This window comes from Sardina pilchardus, chromosome 24 (assembly GCF_963854185.1).
Source record: "Sardina pilchardus chromosome 24, fSarPil1.1, whole genome shotgun sequence".
Taxonomy (NCBI): domain Eukaryota; kingdom Metazoa; phylum Chordata; class Actinopteri; order Clupeiformes; family Clupeidae; genus Sardina; species Sardina pilchardus.
In genome coordinates this window covers 24,617,095-24,637,272 of record NC_085017.1, presented here as the reverse complement: position 1 = coordinate 24,637,272, position 20,178 = coordinate 24,617,095, and the positions used below count along the sequence as shown (strand labels likewise).

Here is a 20,178-nt window from a genome sequence, read left to right as displayed (position 1 = left end):
CTGAGGTAAGGTGCCTAGTCTGCCTACAGAGTAGGCTACTTGGGGTGTTATGTTGTAACTTGAATTTAATCTTGAGATTTGTGAAATATTAAAAGAATTTTGAAAGAAAGAGATTTGTGAAATATTGTCACTATGATTCTGGAGTGGTAGTGTTTGGTGCTTGCATTTTGGCTGGTTGTGTTGCTGATTGGATCATAAACAGTCAGTTTATAATAGTTATGTTGCTGATCAGATCATTAATGGCCACAGCAACGAAGAGGAATGACTGAAGAATTTGTTGCCATTTGCTGGTGCACACATTAGAAGCTTGCTTTTTGTCTGGTTATGTTACTGATTTACGTCATAAATGGCCACAGGAATGAAGAGGAATAGCTGATCAATTTGTTGGTGGCATATCAATGGCTTGCGTTTTATTTTAATATGTTGCTAATGGGATCATAAACGGCCACAGAGGATTCAAAGAGGATTCACAGAATAATTTGTTGGTGTCTGCATCAAGGGTTTGTCGGGTTAGATTACTGATTGGATTATAAATCACCACAGCAACGAAGAGGAATGACCAAAGAATTTGTTTTACAGAACCAGATCAGAGTAAGGGGGTGGGTTCTTTTGAGTCTTGAGGTGCTGTGGACCTAGTTCACTACTGTCTGCTGCTGCCAGCCAACTGTGCATTGTCATTTCATCCTGTATCATGTTTAATGTTTAAGGATTGGTTGCTGATTGGCCACTATGGGAAATATCCTGGCGAAAGCGCAAGCAATTTAACACCTCTCCTGAAACAATGCTGATTCAACATGGAGCTGAACTGAAATCTCCGGCAGCTTCAAAAAGTATGTACATATTAAATGATATGCAAACTGTTGACCTCATGAAGACATTTGACTGCAAAAAAACAGACTCAATACTCATGTTGGTTTTTCATTAGAGTAAACCTTTACTGGTACTTTCACATAATGGCCACACATCAAAAATTGCTTACTTTAATATAAACTGGGAATGTATCAAGTATAGTCTATGAAAGTGCAAATGACAAATTCAAGGTTAATGATTTGCCTAAAGATGAAAAAATGTTAATGGATTTGTAAAATATGCCACTGCCATTGCCTCTTGATTTAAATTAAGTAGCAGGTAAGTATACTGCAATCCCTCTTTTCCTTCCCTGGGCACAACATCTGGTTGAAGGATGAACGCAGCTGCTGAAATCCAACCAGTGATACAGAGTGATAAAATAAAATAAAATAAAATAACTCTCAAAAGTTTACCAGCTCTAAGATGAGCACTCCAAACGTGGTGCAAAACTGTCCCTACTGCAGTTCTAGGCATTTAAGGACACACTGATTTGGAAAACAATCTCAGAACAGCAAATGATGAATCCACAACTTCAGCTTTTTGTAATTTAAAGGCCAATTCACAATATGTGAATCATTATATGTAGACAATATTACATATTTACTTAAAAAAAAAAATCAAATAGAGAGGGGAACTCAGTTGTCGTAAATAAATAAAAGCAAAGTATAATGTCTATTATTACCTATATATTTTACATATTATTTTAAATTAAGTTAAATTAAACTACTTCTTTTAAAAAGCACTTATTCTTTAATGTCCTCGCTAGATCAGATAACGGTATGCCGGCTTCTGCAGTAAAAAATCAACCAGACCAAAACAAGAGTTGCTATATATGAACGAGTGTCTGTGGTGGGCCATCCGTTGGCTCAATCTAACCAAAAAGCTATAAAAAGGTGTGAACGCAATGGCCTACAAATAATAAAATTAAAAAATGCTACTATGCTACAGTGAGACGACAAAATGGAAAGGGGGAGGAGAGGGGAGGGGGGGTGAGAATATCGTTTTCAATACTCAATTGAGTATCTGCGTTCACCAGTAAGTGGCCGAGTCCATTTCATTCCCACATTATCGGGACAGGTTATTAGAGGAGGCGATAAGGAGCCTACTTTTGAGGACAGTAGAAATAAAGGCACGCTTATGGGTACAGCCTTATAAGCATGTCTGAAGAGCAGCAAAAATTTGTTCCCCAACCCACCACACACACTCCAGAGACATCCTCATGGTTCCTCATGTTCACTATGGGTGAATACAGTACATCAGAGAAAAAGAGTGGCAGAGGGGAAATAAAATTCACTAAACATGTCGGTATGCATTTACCCTCTTCGGTTTAAGAAGGGGGAACCGTTACAAGGGTTATTATGCGCAACACATCTTGGTTAGCACGGAATAAAATAAAAGAGAAGAGTATAAAAAGGAAAACAGGATAATAATGGGGACATCTGGGTGCGGGTAGAGTTTGATTGGCTCTCAGCAAAAAAGAACTAGGCACAATTTGTGTCATAAACCGCTGTTCCTGCAGCACTGTTTGTAGTGTTTCTTCAATCTGGCCTTGGCAAAAAAAATAAAATAAAAAAACAAACAATAAAAAGAGAGTTCTTTAACACTTAACTAAACAATCTCCGTCACCAGGCCTCTCTTAAGTCCTAAACTTAGCTTAGCTTAGCTTAAGAAGAGGTTACTTCAGCCAGCCAGGTGCCTCCCATGTGCACCAACAGGATTAAGGTGTCTGATTTTAAATGCTTTGATATGCTTATGACACGTTTATCAAGGCTGCATGACAGAGGGGTGTTGGGTGGGGGGGGGGGTAGCAGAAATGTTGAAGGAGTGACATCCTAGCAAGCTGGAGGGGTGTAACCCATTTAAACCCTCTCAAGCAGCATGCGCATACATACACATACATACACACATACACAAGTGCATCACCTCTCTCTTTCTCTGACATGCACACACACACGCGCACATTCACACCAGTCTCCTTCTATTTCAGTCACATCACCCATACCTCTAACACGCCAATTCCCAACCACACGCCCACGCAAACACACACACTCACAATGTTATCATCATACAATTTGTGATGGAGAAAAAAAAACATATCTGTAAAATACTAAAATCCAACATAAGGGAGAGCACAAGATGAGGAAACGAGCAGTACTTTAACTCAAGGTGCTCCACTGTAACCATTCATAAAGCGTCTGAAAACACTGTTGAGTATCTTAAGTAGGGTTCAGACCAAAGATTCGCGAAGGGACGAGACGAGACGAGCCGCAACGTTCTGAAACCGTGCAACTGCGATTAAACATGTTGAATGCTTTCAGACGGCTACAGCTTTGCGACAGCTTGCAACTCCGTGCAACTTCTAATTCACACCGCTGCAACTCGGTCTCGTTACAACGGGAATCTTTGGTGTGAATTGGGCTTTATAACACGCTACAAGAATGCCTAAGACACGGAACAACCACTCCTAAGCAAAGGACTTCAGAAGCCGTTTCAAGGCAGGGGGAAAAAAGAATCACTAAAGTGTGAAACAGTGTATCAGCCTGGCTTTTGTACACTGATGCCGATGGTAGGTTAGCGCTGCATACTTGTGGCGACTGTTATAACATCTTGTTAAGCGTTTATTAAGGCTTTATGAATGGCTGCCTGAGACCACTTCAATTAAAGTCAGTATTAGCAATTTTTTTGTTTTTCTTTTCGCTCGTGTCTGGAGACCAAAGTACTTCTCTTGAGTGACCTGAAAGATTTCATTGATGCATTCTCAATTAAAATAAGCAATCCTGCTTCTCTCACCCATCGCCATCAACAACAAAAAGAGCAAACGCCTCCTTAGAGGAGGTGTGGCTTTCCCCCCCCTTCTCTCTACAATTATGGTTAACAAAGAAACTACCTCAGACCAGCATCACAGGGCCTAAAAGAGGAGGAACTTACTGCTTCTTCCAAACATTCCTTGACATTCTTATTTTTTTTTTCAACACTCGGTTACAACCTTTTTTTTTGTTTTTGTTTTTTAAACCAGGCAGTGGACATGACGTCCACTTTTAGCGGCTTCAGTGGAACCCCATGGCACTGTGCTCTTTTCCTTCCTCTTGTGAATGCAGTGTTGACTGTTAGAGTCTGGGTGTGTGAGGAGCCCTCAAGACTAGGTAAAGGTGTGTCAGTTATCAGTGAGTGCTTATGTGTGTGTGTTTGTGTGTGTGTGTGTGTGTGCGCGTGTGTGTGTGTGTGTGTGTGTGTGTGTTTGTTTGTGTGTGTGTCTGTCCTCACACAAGGTGCACTTGCTCCTCCCACTCCGAGGGCAGCTCTGTGGGTTGGGCATCGTCATGACGACACCCATCCCCCATCTCCTTTTCCTTCTCCTCCTCCTTCACCTCCTTCATCACCACCTCCTCCTCCTCCTCCTCCTCCTCTTCCTGCTTCTGGGGCGGGACGGAGCCCTCTGTGTCTGGCGGCGTGAGCGCGACGTCCACCTCCATGGTCGGCTTGGCGGTGCCGGGCAAACACTCGCCCTCCACGCAGCCAAGCTCCAGCAGGTCAGGCCTCTGCAGCACCAGCCCCCCCGTCTCCTCCAGGCCTGGGCAGGGCGGCCACAGTTCTTCCTCCCCCTCCTCCTCCTCCTTCTCCTCCTTCTCCTTCTCCTTGCCCGTGTCCGTCTCCATGTCCTTGGGCTGCTGCTGCGGCAGCGTGGGCACCTCGGAGGGCTCCTCCTGGAGCCGGGGCTGAGCCTCGTCCAGCGGGAGCGGGTCGGCGGACTCGTCGTCCGTGGGCATCAGTGCAATTTTCTGCGGGTTCATGTCATGGAACCAGGCCATGATGTTGCCCAGCAGGTTGGCGTTGGCCGAGGGGTCCAAACAGTCGGGGTCGCCGGGGGAGAAGGGGTCCGAGACGCTGACGGAGGTGGTGGTGGTGGTGGTGGCGGTGGTGGTGAGTCCGGGGGCGAGGGACGAGGAGGCGGACGAGGAGTCCCCGTAGGGCCTGAGCGCGTCGGTCAGCCCGCCGAGCCGCATGAGGCTGTCGCCCAGCTCCAGGAGCTGCGAGCTGCTGAGGGAGGCGCGCGGGAGGTCCAGCGAGTGCGGCGCCGGGTCCAGGCGCGAGGGCAGCGACGAGCCGATGGCCCCCAGCGAGGCCTCGCCGCTCAGGCTGTCCTGAGGGTCCGTGTCCGTGCTCAGCCCGGACTCCTGGAGGGACAACTGGATGGCCAGCAGGATGTTGGGGTCGTCCTCATCAAGAGAACCAAGTGCCTGTAGAGGATCACATCACATTACATTACATTACATTACATTACACTACATTACATTTGCCAGACGCTTTTTAACCAAAGCGACTTACACATGGTAAACATTTTAAGCTTTTTTAAAGCAATTCTAGGGGATGAACAAGACCACGCTGTATTTATACAGTACACAGTCAGACCTAGGAAATACAGTATAATATATAGTAATTAGTTAAACTAAATCAAGTTGATTATTTAAAAGTATTATGTGGATGTTTCACGGGTCATATTCTTCAACTTAAGCATACAAGAATGCATTTTCTGTTTAACCGTGCTCTTTTGGAAATAAAATGGGGTATTCAGCAAAACCAGCAATATCTGATGTATACAAACAACTAAGTAGCTAATTAGAATGATGAGAGGAAACTTCCATTACAAATTTAACACCATTCTCTTGTGTCCTTACAGCCTTTCATGCTGTGCCATGCAATACCCATTCTGGGAAGTACTAGCTCCCTGTATCCAGGCAAATGAATGTCCGCGTGTTTATGGAGTGGAAAGAGGGGATTAAAGATATTTCAGGGCTAATTCATATGATGGGAATGAGCTAGTATGAGGGGATCGATCAAACTCACTGTTGAGACGTTGAGGCGTCGTCTGCTTCCACCTCCTTCTAGGCCATCTGATTGGTGTAAACAAACAAACACAAATAACAGCCGTTTCAATCATTTTATTCCATAACAAAATCAGCCACTTCCTGTCCTCCTGAACTGAGAAATTATTTTTAATGCCTCTGTTAGCTCTGCTAGTGTGTGACACACTTTCTTTAGCTTCCAGAAAAAGCTTCCTGTTCTCCAAAGGCACAGACATCAGACCACAAACGCTTCACAGAGGTCAGACCTAAACGCCAAATCAGCAGAGAGATCATTCAAAGGTTCTACATTTCAAGAATATTAAAAAAAAACATGTTCTATTTGCCTCAGCACTGCTGCTAACATAGTAAGGAAGCATGCAGCCTAAGAGTGTATTTTAGTCCGAGTCTCCTGTTCGTAACTAAAACAAAAACAAACGTGAGTGATGTCCTGACTACGTGACCTAGCCTAATCTTAACAGAGGATAAATCTCCACAGTTGAGGTGAACATGGGGTAAACGGGCCATTCTGACATCCTGGTATAGAGTGACAACTAGAGAGGCCAAGAGACACACAAAGAAAGAGGAAGACAGAAAACAGACGTAGGATGGTCTGTGTTTGTATATCGGTGAGAGACTAATAGAAAGAGAAATGTGTACACAGTATGGGTGTCTGAGTTAGAGTTGCTGCTTGTGTGTATGCGTGTGTGTGTGTGTGTGTGTGTGTGTGTGTGTGTGGTCAGGGATCACACCTAAAGTGCTGTCACTGGATTCGTTGGGGTCAGGTGTGTTGCTCCGCAGACTGTGGAGACTCAGCATGTCGCCTCGCCGACGCTGTCGGTGTCTGCGTCTGTACTGGAACTCGGAGTATTCCTACAACACAACACACACAAACACTTAGTAACACACACAAACACACAGGAAAAGAAACACACACACACACACACACACACACACATTCTATTCTCTCACCACAACATTGGTCTCTACTACAGCTACAGTACAACACTCCTTCAGCACAACAGATCTGTACTACTATGCATGCACAGCATACAATACACACACTGGCTCACATATTCTCTTCTATTTCACCACAACATACAAGTCTAAACATACCGAGTCAACACTTAAGCAGCACAATGCAACTATTCACTACTATGCATGTCCATACACAACATAATCACACATACACACAGAACCACCATGAACACAAGTGTACACACACAGACAGAGACACACACACACACACACACACACACACACAACAAGCGTTATCTGTATTTCTACTGTTTCAAACACAGCATAGCACCTCATTATCAATCTCCATAAAGTACCAGCGAACACAAATGTTCTTTCTTTCTCCATCGTACAGACTCTCATTATGTGTCCCCTGCGCACAGACACGCCTTCACTACAGCACTGTTTTGTGTGGTATTTCACCTGTCTGTCTGTAGATATGCAACACATGCCCAGCAGTTTTCTACCTCACACCATGTATGTGCTCACACACACACACACACACACACACACACACACACACACACACACACACACATTACAGGAAAAACATCTTTTTAACATCTTAAAGAACAAATATTCATACAAATGTTGTATGTTCTCAAAAAGAAAGAAAGAGAGAAAAAACAATTTAACAACTACACTACATAAGCATGCTCAAGCCAACAATCGTGCAGACCAGGCAAAACGTTTGAGGTAACACTAAAAAGATGCACAACGCTGGAGAGAAAAGAGAGGGGCACACTTTGAACATAATCTCAGCAGGCCAGATTTGTTGGTGAGCCGCTTCAAAATGAAACATCTGCTAAAAACATATAACACATTCAGACATTGACATCAGTGTTTCAGAAGACAACATACACAGAGTGATTGGAATAATTTGTTTTAATTTTGGAGGAAAAAAAATAAAATAAAACTAGTCCTGGCCTGTCATTGGGCTTGAATGGGGTCATGGGGTTGAATTTGAAAATAAAAATTGTGAAGACTGTCAAAATGTGCCTGGGGATTCAGAATCTCAAGTGCAACAAAAACCACTGTGACTCCAAACCATGCTTTTAGAAAAAAGTGTTCTTCGGTTCTGCCCAGAGAGGAAACACTTATGGTTGTGGTTTTATCTAAAATATAGCATTGAGATGAAACTATGGCTCTATTGTTATCTCTTTTCAGCTGACACAAAATGTTTCTATGATTTGGGTATGGTTATAACATTCTGCCAAATCTATAATAGCTCTGCCTCGGGTGAGAAGTAAGTTTCAGGATACCTCTGTGTACATTGTCAATTAAATTGAAGTTACACCAAGATGTCCATTTGAACTTAGCATGGTCTGATAGTTGACCTCAATAGCCTAATTTACAATAAACTTCAGATGGAGCAATCAACCCTTTTGGCAGAAAGTTAAATAACAGGGTTCTATGCGAGGGACTTGGGGGGGGGGGGGGGGGGGGGTTCCTTCCTTGCTGAGGAATCTATCTAGGCCCTCAATGGCTTCCTCTGCTGGGCTATAGAGGAAGAGCTCTCTTCTCTAACACCGTGTCCTAACCGGATCCAAGCGAGCGACTGTCAATATTGTCTGTCTACACTGAATCCGTTAAATATGCCATTGTGTTGCGTCACGGGATTCCACATTTCTCATTCAGAATAGTAGAGCAATGCGAGCGACAAAAAGAAAATAGAAACGGGGCGTCCGACAAAAGTTCTCTTAAAAACGTTGCGCTGCTCGCGTCGCTTCAGTCTGGACACTCCAATTGAAAACAATGGAATTAAATGGATTTTATCACTAATGTTCGCTCGCATCGCGTTCGGTTAGGACAAGGTGTAAGGCAGAACTGAGGAAACTCCATGCCTCAACAGATCTCCTACCCAGCGGCTAAACCTCCTCAAAACTCAGCTTCATCCAAAAACGGCTACAACAGGGACAGAAGGGAACGTTTGATGTTGCCCATTTACAACATCCGACTAAAACTTGACGTATGACAAATTACTTGGAAACAAAACAGAACAAAACAACCAAACAAAAAAAAACATCCAAAAAAAGGTCATTCCGAGCCTTGCCAGCATGCGGTACAGTATGCATGTGACAGGGATTAAGCTCACTCTGTGGTCAGACCAAAGCCATCAGCATGGTTCACTGTTATCAAAAAACGTCAACGTAACGCCAACATTAACTGCGAGGCTCTGCACATCAGAGGATTGTGGGTAAATTAAGTCTCAGCAGGCCATCTGGGTGAGGGGTACTCATCCGCAACAACACGACAACAACCTACTCAGAGAGCCTTCAGAGGTCACCCACAGTTACCCACAATCCACTGGTGTGTGGACCTTGGCAGTTGAGGTCGAGGGTTACGCTGACGCCATGCACACTGAAATACACTGGTGGCTGGCCCGGGGGTGGCCCGGGTGCGGCTGCTGCAGTACCTGCGGCTGTCCTCCCACGTGTTCATAGCCCTCACTGTGTCCGGTCCCTCCCACAACGGAGGGATCCCGCAGCATCTTTGGACACAGAATGATACGGGTGGTGACCTTTGAACTTTGAACCCTCGCAGAGGCACAGACAGTCATTCATACATACATACGATACGTACATACAAACACATACATACACTAACGGTCAAGACACTTAAGGAGTCTAGCGGTTAAGTAGATTTCTATAAAATAGCAATAGTTTTCTAATAGTGCGCAAGCATGCTCGTAGCGAACCATGTTAGCTAAGCCACAGAGCAGCACTAAACTATGATAAGAATGGCCAGGAGCAAATACTCACCTCAGGTGATGCAAAACCTAGGTACTCCCAGTCCCACGTTCCACCGGCAAAACTGAGGAGATAAGAGATTAGTTTGGTATAATTAGGAGCACTTACTGAAATTATTGAGATTGATAACCATTGACACAGAGTCATCAATGGTCATCATAATAGCCATTATAAACACTCCCTGGGTCGCAGTGTGTTGTCATGACTTCCAGTAGCATTTTACTGCATATGATTCATTATCAAACCTAAATCGAATTAATAGCTGTTTTTTTTTTTATGGCAACGCCCTATAAAAAATAATTAGCATGAAGATTTAGTAATCCTAGACTAGAGCATTTACCAGCTGAAATATGGTGATACGGAGGCCAAGTAAATGCTACAGTGTTTAAGTATCAAACCAAATGCATGAACTATTGACCATCAGGCTTGTGCAAAATTCAGAATTGAATTGAGAATGACTCCTAAATTCCAATTCAATTCTTGAGTTTGAATTGAATTTGAATTGAGGTCAAAAACAGGATGCAGAATTACAATTCGAATTTGAATTAAGGGAAGTAGAATTGAAATTCAATGAAATTCAAATCAATTCATATACATAATATAAGGGTACGCTGCAAATTATTTGATTCTTATCAAGATAAAAAAAAAATAGATTAGAAGTGTTAGATCATTTACAGTATATAGTTTGAAGCGTGAATTTCTTACTTTACGTAAGTGTTCAACTTTACACTATCTTAAATCAAGCACATCTTTTTTTTGTCTCAAATAGGCATGAAATCTTAAAATGAGGTAAATACTGTTAAAATGAGATCTTTTACATCTCTCCCTCAAATTCTCATAAAAATAAAGCTTGTTTTAAGATTAAGTGACAAGAAAATTTGACTTGATTTAAGATGACATTTAAGATTTAAGATATCATCTTAAAACAGCAGTTTATGCTTATAAGAACTTATGTAACAACTTTAAATATACGTAATCTAGACTTGTCACAAGCTGTGGTACTGTGGCGCAAGAGGTTACAGCATTAGTACCTTGTACTTGTCCAACTACCCACGGGGACCTGGTTTGAATCTCACCTGCGGTCATATCCGAATCTCTCCCCAATCTCTCCCCAACTCTTTCACTCACCTGTCTATCTTCATTGTCCTATCTGAATAAAGGCAAAAAGTCCAGAAAATATTCTTCCAAAAAAAAGGAATATAATCTGATGCTGTTTAAATTTAAGTAACCTCATTTTACAACCAGCATTTTATGCTTTTATTAAGTATATTTTACTTATTTTGGGGATGTAAAAATTATATTTATAAGTAGGCTAATCTTAAAAACAGCAATTTCACCTTATGTTAAGTTTCCAAATACCTCTGTAGACATGCTTATTGCTAGATTTTTTTTATTTATCTTAATTCACAAAATCTTGTCAAGTGAAATTATCTTGCTGCTGAACATTTCACTTGTTTTGAGTACCTTTTACCTCAGATTTAGTGTTTTTATCTTGCTTTTAGACACCCTTTTTTGCAGTGTTTAACAATTAAGTTTCACAAAATGTCAGATATGATCTCAACAAACACACAATTTATAATTGAAAACAGTAATCCATTACATTTCCAATGTAATTTTCCCTGAACTGAATGTATGTGAGATTCAACACATTCTTCCTGTTATGTGACATGTGAATTTGTTTTGAATTGCCATGAATTGAATTCCACTTCCTGTCATTCCAATTCCAATTCCAATTCAACTTCCTGTGGGGTGGGGCCAATTCAATTCAAATTCCAACTCATGAATTGAATGGAGGCAAATTCTAAAATTCGGAATTGTGCACAAGCCTGTTGACCATGCCCTCTAAATGTTCAGGTGGGTGTTGATGCCTTGCCCCTGTTGCTCCTGGGTGTCCTTTTTTTATAGTATCTATTTAATCATTTTTCTTTTTAATCTATTTCTGTAGTTGGATGGACACTTGAGCACAAGGAATTTCATTATGGTTATGGTTATGGTTATAGCTATTTAGCAGATGTTTTTGTCCAAAGCGAATGGTCATTACTTATAAATGCTTTTTATGAGTACATGACAATAAACTTTGAACTTTGAACTTTGATGAGAATGGTTAAGGAAGGATTGGGGGGGGGTTCCATTCCAATCCCCTACCTCCTGCGTGGGGCCTCTGGCGAGTCGTTGGGGGCCACACCCCGGGCCACCGAGGCCAGAAACTCGCGCCTCTTCTGCTGCACCAGGCAGGCGGCACTGATGATTTTGTGGCGAGGGGTGCGGAGGTAAGGCCTGTTGACTTTCTGTGCAAGATCCTCTGTAACCATCTCCAGATCCGTCTGAATGAGGTGGGCAGGGAGATGGGAGATGGGAGGGAAGGGGAGACCAAGACCAAAGGGAGAGAGGGATGGACGAAGGGAGGGGATGAGATGGTGGAATAATGGTGGTCATGTGTGAATACTATAATTAGTGGCCTTTAAGTATTTGTACTTTTACCATCACTTGACTGCTGGTTAACTAGCTAGCAAACTGTCATTCACATGCATGTGGTTCTGACAATTTCACTGCATTCTCTGACAATTTCACTGCATTCTTGACATTAGTAATCATATGCATGTGACAAATACACATCCTTTTATCCTTGTATCCTTCTAAGGACCTGGGAAACATGGCTGAGTGAGAACCAATGATCTGTTTCCAGTGCAGGTCAATTTCAGGTCAGTAAGGGGATCAGGCTCAGTATCACACAGCAGCTACTTTAGCTTCACAGTCAGTATACAGATCCCATCATAGGGTAACACAGGAGTGGAAATAGGCTTAGCAACAGTATCGAGCTGCAAGGAGTTAGTTCTACATCAGACTTCAGAAGTTAGGCTTTTGATCTTTGGACTCAATTGTACCTTCCCAATGAACCTCCAGCAGACAATGCACTCTAAACAAACAGTGTAACAAATCCTCAGATGTAGTTGAACATTTTGGTGCACGTGTCATTGGAATCAATGGTCCAGTTAAGCTCACCAAAAATGCCATTTTAAGTTCTACCAACCTGCATAAGTTCAAATATTTCTTTCTTTGTGCTTTTGGGTTCTAGAAAGAAACCATATGGATAAGAGCACTTGAGAATGCGTCTGGTCTTAAGGAGTTCCTGTACGCCGTCTTCAATGAATGTAGTGTCGGGAGGAGAGCCCTCTCCTGAAACACACACACGCGCACACACGCACACACGCGCACACACACACACACAAAACAAAGGTTATCTGACGAGAGACAAAACACAACCTTGACATTTTTTAATTACTTTATGCTATTAGTTTGATGAGTAACTACTCTATCAAAGCTATTGTGACAGTAAAGCCTGTCACATTCACTACACACATGTCAAAGAAGACTATAGAAAATATGTAGTATAGTAGCAGCTCGCCATGTCTATCATAGTAATGTTCATCTATGAAATGTTTCCAAATGCAGGAAGAAGAGTTTATAATGGTCAATCTAAGAAACACACTGAACCACTCTGTCAATTCGCTATGCCAACTCAACCGGCATTGTGTGCTGCTGCACTTTTACTGTTGTTTAGTCTCAACAGGCTCAGCAGCCAAAATATTTGCCTTTGGACATAATAAATCCGACCTTATGCTGACCTGTGCGCTTGACACTTACTTCCCATGAAAACACGGCTCAGTTGTTCCATCTTCTCTTTGGCTGTTTTAAGGAGTCGCTGTTCTAGCTGAAAAAAGAAAGCGAGTTAGACATTTATACTGAGGCGTTTTTTTTTTTTGTGAAATTTAGGGGGCGTAATATTTGAAAATGAACTTAATATTTTGAGCATCATACTAAGGGGCAAGAAAAACAATATTCTATCAAGACTGACATATACTACATTACCAAAGCCCACTCACTTGGTAACTGTGTTCATGATTCTTGTAGCGTGTGTAATAGTGCATGAAGCGATCGAGTTCCTGATAGCTCTTGTGCTTCTTCTCTGCCTGAGAAAAAAGACAAAAGGGTTCTTTTGTGTCAATGTGCAAAATGCGATCAGTCTCCTTCATTCTCACACACACACACACACACACACCAAAGCCAAAACCTCTCCTAAGACAAATGGCCCTGTGAGCCCCCCAGTCTTTGGAGATCAGAGACATGCGGCGATAGAAAGCCTTTTCACAGGCCGACAGTCTGTAAAAAATGACCAGCTCAAGAAGAGAATGGGTCTAAAAACAGCCCGTATCTGAAAAACCCTCCTCACATTGTGCGACACGGACACAAAGGCTGGCGTGTTCCCTAGTTTCCTGCCCGCTTCTCTGTAGAGACGAAACCGTGGCTCAGCAGAGTGCTGTGAGCGCGCTCACAGATTAAAGACACGCCATGTCTCTAAAAAACGCCCATGAAACAGGTACATAAAGTCCTGTGTTTAAAACAAGGCTTGGTTCTAGACTGTATGTATGTACAGTACAGTACAGTACAGTATGTATGTATGTATGTATGTACAGTATGTACTGTATGTACAGTATGCATGCATGTATGTATGTATGGCTGGATGTATGGCGGTATAGATGTATGTATAGATGGATGGATGATATGCATGGATGTACTGTATGTACTGTATGCAGGGATGATATAGGGAAGCTGGTGCATATAGGCTTGGGACAGATTCAGGAGATTCTGTTTACCATCTTGAGATAAATAGTTTAGGAGCCAAGCTTGAACTTGGTATGTGGAGAGAACACACACATCACATGCATGCCAATCAAGTATGTGTGTGCATGTGTCCTGTCAAACCAGTAGTTCTAATTCCAGAGTTGCCTATGGTGTGTGCGTGTGTGTGTGTGTGTGTGTGTGTGTGTGTGTGTGTGTGTGTGTGTGTGTGTGTGTGTGTGCGCATATGTGTGTGTGTGTGTGTGTGTGTGTGTGTGTGTGTTTACCTCCACAGTCATCTCCTTGGACTGCTCCTCCACCTGCTGGATGACCTCATAGCGTGTGCAGCGGTAGTATCCACCTGTGGAGGAGCTGTGCTTCTTCCACTCCTCCAGGCAGATCCAGCAGAAGTCATACTTACACTAGACAAGACACAAGAGAGACACTATGAACATCAGAGGATGCGCAACGCAACACACCCTATTGTACCTAGCCGCTACCCGGGGGCATTTTTAGGTCCTGGTTGGACATGTCTACTTTCTATTAAAGACATTTTAAACATGTGGAGTGCCTTGGTTGTAGAGAATTTTTTCTCTTTTTTCATACCAAAACTATTTACCTTGGACCGAAGAGCACCCAACAACAATAAACACATCTACAGTGCTACAGGAACAAAGAGGACAGAGCACGCCACTGACCCTGAATAGTATTACCAGCTACATTTTTTCTGACTATATGACTGTATCTGTACTGTATATATGGTAGCATCTGTATGTATCTGTATTACTGGTAGTATCTTTGGATTGCATCATATGACGGTGTTTATCATTCAGTCCTTATGCTGCATGGCATTCAAAACATGTTGCCATAGCATTATTGACCTTCCCCATGCATTGGTGACAGATATGGCAGTTTACTGAGAGATTTTTCTTGCATAAATGCAGCCTCATCAGATCAAAACATTGGCCCCGTCATGGTATTGTCTAGCCCCTTCCTGGAGCTCCTAGTCCCTAGTATGGGTAAACATGGTAGCTAGTGTATGTGTGTGTGTGTGTCGCTCTCTTTGTGTGTGTGTGTGTGTGTGTGTGTACGGCTCCTCTGTCAGGCAACACTCGGCCCTCTCCCTCCCAGCATGATCTAATCAATACATGACAGGCCACCAAGTGCCCCGTTACCTAGCAACAGGCAGAGTTTGTTTGTGTCTTCAGGTAACAAGAGGTTAAGAGCTCCGAGCTCGCCTGCCTGTGAGTCTCCCCCGTCTCTCTCTCTCCCTCCGTGTCTGTGTGCATCTGTGTTTGTCTGTCCATCAACACTCGTGTCTGCAGCACTGGACTTGCCTCACTTCCAGTTCACTAGCCACACTATCAGACCTTCCACGCTGTCCACAAGCCCAAAAAAATCCCCTAAATCAGAGTCCAACGGAGTGTTTAATGATTGTTCCAAAAGCATTTGTTATGTATTTAACGTACAGTATAATCCCTCTGACCTCCATCCGCATAAAAAACACTAATAATTAACTCACAAGCAGACAGCGTAAAAACAAAGGCAGCAGACAGTTTCAACACCAGCTCCTCCCACCCTCATTCCCTACTCCCCCATCACTCCCAACACAACACACTTGCCAAGCAATCGCTACTTGTGGTATTTATAAACAGTTTGCACACAGATGCTGTGACCATAGTGCATTTGGAGTGGGGGATGGTATATATGTGTGTGTGTGTGTGTGTGTGTGTGTGTGTGTGTGTGTGTGTGTGTGAGTGTGTGTCTGTGTCTGTGTGTGTGGGCTGTCTAAGGGTGTGCAGTGAATGGGGGGCCGCGACCGCGCTGTCGCTCAGCGCGTGTGTTTAAAGCCTTCATTAGGGAAATGAGTGCTGTTTGGCCAGGCGTCCAGGAGCGGCCTACGCAGCGGGGCTTTTTATTTCAGCACCTGCCTCTGACGTCAAAGAGCCCTTCAGCAGTCGTGGCCCCAGCAGCAAGCTGCTGTCGCCACCTCCACCACCACCACCACCACCTCCACCACCACCACCACCTCCACCACCACCACCACTCCTGCTCCCGCCACCGGAGCCTATGCTCACAGCCAGGAGTCATGGCAACACACCGCACACACACCGCACACACACGGAACACACTCAGTCAGACCCAATAAACACATACTGTACATATGCATACAGCAAAAACGTTACACTTTTAACGCATGCAGAAACACAAGAATGTAAACTTACACATACAGGCAGACAAACACACACATACATGTGTAAATACACATATATCACTCCCTGTCATATTCAATCACACACCCTCAACACAGCAGATAGTCCTGGAGCTATACCACTTTTCTTAAAATAAGATCACTTGGACCAGATAAGGGTTATGCGGTATAAGACATCAAGTTAATTTCATAAGGCATTATTTTATTAAAAGGTATCCAAGGATATAACTGGGGACCAAAATATTCCACCTCACAGCAAGATCACAATACAGTAAAGAATCCAGAATCCAAAGAATCCACTGATCCAGATCTATAATTAAACTGAATTGTGGGGTCCTGGTCCTAATGATACCCACCCATAGGAATGGCAGATGAGGGGGTTTACTGCCGTTAATGTTCAATGAACCCCCCACCTCCCACCCAAACACACACACACACACACACACACACACACACACACACACACACTGACCTTGGCACACTGCATGTGATTGCAGCCTTCATTTTTCTGGATGGGCGACTTGCAGTTGGCACAGGGTTTGGAGTTGGTGAGTAACCACAGGCAGTTGGCAGCGTCTTCGTAAGCCTCGCTTACGCCAGCCACTATTTCAGAATGAAAGAATGAGACATGGAATGAGAGGAGGAGAACGAGGTTAACCTAGTCACAGGGGCATAAACTAGTCCACTGGGAGCCTAACAAGAGCAAGGGGTTCATCTGGGAAGTCTAGAGACGTTTAATATAAACATAAATTCCATCTGCTTCAGATCATTCCACGAAGGTCTTAAATGCTTAAGTGCCGTAATAAAATATTTAAGGAAGGCACTTTAGAACAAGTTCCTTGAATTCATTCCATCCCTTCTGGCTTCATCAAAACGTGTTATTACAGCAGATAGGAAAAAAACTACAATTCCCAGAGTCCCCTGAGCACTCACATTCTTCTGGCTTCATCTCGGTGACTTTCTGCAGCCACAGCTTCCACGTCTCACAGTCACACGGCTCGTGGGCCTCACCCAGACACTCCCTGGAGACGGGGATAACAACATGTTGGAATGAGAGACAGAAAGACAGACAGACAGACAGGGAGGGAGGTGAAGACAAGTCCTGGGAGAAATCACTGAGCCACAACGACTAGTTCAGAAGACCGTTACTGCTGACACAGAATGTGGGAGAACAGAACACTGCGCGTACGTAGGAGAATGGGTCCACTCATTAACCACACTAGTAAAGGGCTACGTAGTACATATATTTACATTTGCTGTGTTATTTGCATTTTTACTCAGACGAACCTGAATTCAACTGTAAGGAGCGGGCACACATTAACCACATTAGTAAGGGGCCCGCATCTATATATTTACATTTACAGGTATATTTGCATTTCTATTCAGACGAACCTGAATTCAACTGCAAGGAGAGGGCACACATTAACCACCAGAGGCCGCGTGCATATCATGTTTATATTTGCTGTTATATTTGCATTTCTATCCTGAATTCAGCTTCAAAGAGATATCTGACCACAGCATGTGCCGCATGGTCAAGTCAAGCGATGCTTATAAGTTAATGCCGATTTGGCGCAGATCTCACAAACGAAACAGCATGTGTTGCTTTGGACTGTGGAGCAATTGAACAGCATGCGGTTAGTCTTCACTCACCAGCAGAAGAGGTGGCCCTTCCCACAATCCACAGCAGGGGCTCGCAGCAGGGGGAAGCTGAGGGGGTCAGCGGAGGCGGGGCTGGGCCTGGTGAGGCGCACCGCCCGCTCGCAGCGGGCCACGGGGCACCAGCGGATGGCAGGGTTATTATCTACGAACGCCTGCCAGGGAGAAGGGAGAGGGGTGGGAGAGGGGTAGGACAGGGGTAGGAGAGGGGTGGGAGAGGAGGGAGAGGAGTAGGAGAGGTGGGAGAGGGGTAGGAGAGGCAGTTAGCGTTTATTTTGTGGCAGCGTAAATGCAAACCACACATGTAGAATGCTAAAAGGCATTTTTGAAATAACCACAGTAAAACCATGGAAAATACAAGTAACTATGAATATACTGTATGATTTAAACGTAAACTTGAAATAAAAATCAAGTATCTTATTTTTTCAGGGCTTCAGTGCAGTGCTTTACAGTGGCCTAAACCTTAATATGTTGCTGGTTTATCCCTTGTACCATATACAGTTACTCCCTAGGAGAGTACAAGTCTTATGTTACAACAGTCTTGCATATCCACCATTGTTTGCCAGAAAACCTCTCGAGTCATACCTTAATATCAAACTGAAGGTAGCGCTTATCCATCTCCCTGGAAACCACACTCTCTATGACCTCCACTGGAACCAGCTGGAAGCAGTCATAGGCTGGGCAGAAGATGTTGTGCGCTTCTCCCTCCTGGATCTTCAGGTTCAAAAACCTGCCAGCAAGAGAGGAGGACATGAGAGACCACCGAAGGAGCTTTAAGGGTCATTCACACCGAGAACGATAACTATAAACAAATATCGCTCCAGTTAAAATGAATGACGATGTTCAAATATGAACTGTAACGATAATGACATGAAGAACGATATCGTTGTTGATCCCTTTCAGAACGATTTTGAGAATGATAAAAAGCTAACAGCCAATCAGAACCAATTACATTTTAGCCATCACACTTTATTAAGACGAGGAGAGGCTTTTTTTAATCGTTGGTCAGTGTGAACACTTTTATAGTTATGGTTATAGTTATGGTTATAGTTATCGTTCTTCGTGTGAACAACCCTTTAAGGACTGGAAGACCTGGGCTGTGTCCCAGTTCTCTCATCTCACCGAGACACTAACACTGGCACGGGGTGGGTGAGTGGAGGAAACGACAGAACACTTGTGACGTGTCCCTGAATAAACCCCTGCTCTTCAGCTTGCTGTATCACCTTCACTGAGTGAGCTCTCATGTAATGTGACGCAGGTGACAATTTTATACGAAAGCAAGAGTGACTGAGAATGAAAGATGAAAAGGGTAGACAAAAAATCCCTTCTTCCCAAGAGCAGAAACAAATGGTCTTGTTCTACAAACCGGCAGACAAACAACTTTATTATTTTAGTCAAGGAAGTGGCCATATTTAGTCCCCAGTAATTGGAGACAACAGCAATCCAATAAACGGACGAAAGCAGCTCGGCCAGTTCTGTGTAAAAAAAAAACGAGGAGCGTTGGACTGTGGTGTGCGGCCATTTTTAAAGTCGTTATCTATTTTAATGTCTGTTGCATAGGCCAAGGTTGACGTCAGACTCCGGCAGGTGCAAAGCCTTGAAAAGCCTGCAAAAAAACCAACACTATAATTTCTAGGTCACATTCTTGGTCTTTAGAGGAAATCGAGTGTCTGCGCGAACAAGAGCGAGGCAGGGCCAGAGGCCGAGAAGAGCCCTGAAGGACTTCGGTGACTTATTTCATGAGCAATGCTTTCAATCTCGGTATTTTCCTCCTCATCTGTAGCCATGCCAACAGCTTGTTAAGCTTTCTTTTTTACCTACTTCGGCTAACACCCCATCAACAGGGAGGAGATTTAATGTCTCCATCAAATTTGGTCTACTGAAAATAACCTTTTTTTTCTTCATTTTCTATGGTGAGGCTTCAATGTGTGACAACAAATACAGTGTAACAACAAAAGAGGATACAATTCAGTTCCTTGACAGCAGAACATATTACAGTATGTCCTTCTTGCACCTTGAGCATAACAACTAAATCTTTGTTGGCCCTTCCCTTCCCTTCCTTACCCTTCCCAGCATGCTCGGCAGAACTCGTGTCCACAGGGCATGTTCACCGGGTCCTCGAACACAGAGATGCTGCACATGCAGATCCCACACTGAAACAGGAGACTGAGAGTTAGACGCATGGTCAGAACACATACTGGACACATATCAGTCACTGACTGTGTGTGTGTGT

The 20,178-nt window shown here is 43.6% G+C and overlaps 1 protein-coding gene across 3 annotated transcripts in view; it reads right to left on the bottom strand.

The window, feature by feature from the left end:
• Window positions 1–910: 910 nt before the first annotated feature.
• The window catches only part of LOC134072393 (ankyrin repeat and IBR domain-containing protein 1-like), a 32,029-nt gene continuing 12,761 nt past the window's right edge, over window positions 911–20,178 (bottom strand). For 2 of the 3 annotated variants that reach the window (XM_062529042.1, XM_062529044.1), the window contains exons 7-21: window positions 20,010–20,098; window positions 18,531–18,675; window positions 17,940–18,100; window positions 17,223–17,311; window positions 16,762–16,892; window positions 14,365–14,499; window positions 13,342–13,428; window positions 13,103–13,169; window positions 12,489–12,634; window positions 11,603–11,781; window positions 9,470–9,521; window positions 9,124–9,198; window positions 6,443–6,563; window positions 5,695–5,741; window positions 911–5,087 (exon numbers count right to left, since the gene is read on the bottom strand). In XM_062529042.1, coding sequence (XP_062385026.1) covers window positions 4,110–5,087; window positions 5,695–5,741; window positions 6,443–6,563; window positions 9,124–9,198; window positions 9,470–9,521; window positions 11,603–11,781; window positions 12,489–12,634; window positions 13,103–13,169; window positions 13,342–13,428; window positions 14,365–14,499; window positions 16,762–16,892; window positions 17,223–17,311; window positions 17,940–18,100; window positions 18,531–18,675; window positions 20,010–20,098 — 2,502 coding nt within the window. In that variant the 3' untranslated portion in view covers window positions 911–4,109. The remainder of the gene's footprint in view (window positions 5,088–5,694; window positions 5,742–6,442; window positions 6,564–9,123; window positions 9,199–9,469; window positions 9,522–11,602; window positions 11,782–12,488; window positions 12,635–13,102; window positions 13,170–13,341; window positions 13,429–14,364; window positions 14,500–16,761; window positions 16,893–17,222; window positions 17,312–17,939; window positions 18,101–18,530; window positions 18,676–20,009; window positions 20,099–20,178) is intronic. The other variant, XM_062529045.1, reaches the window with a different exon arrangement.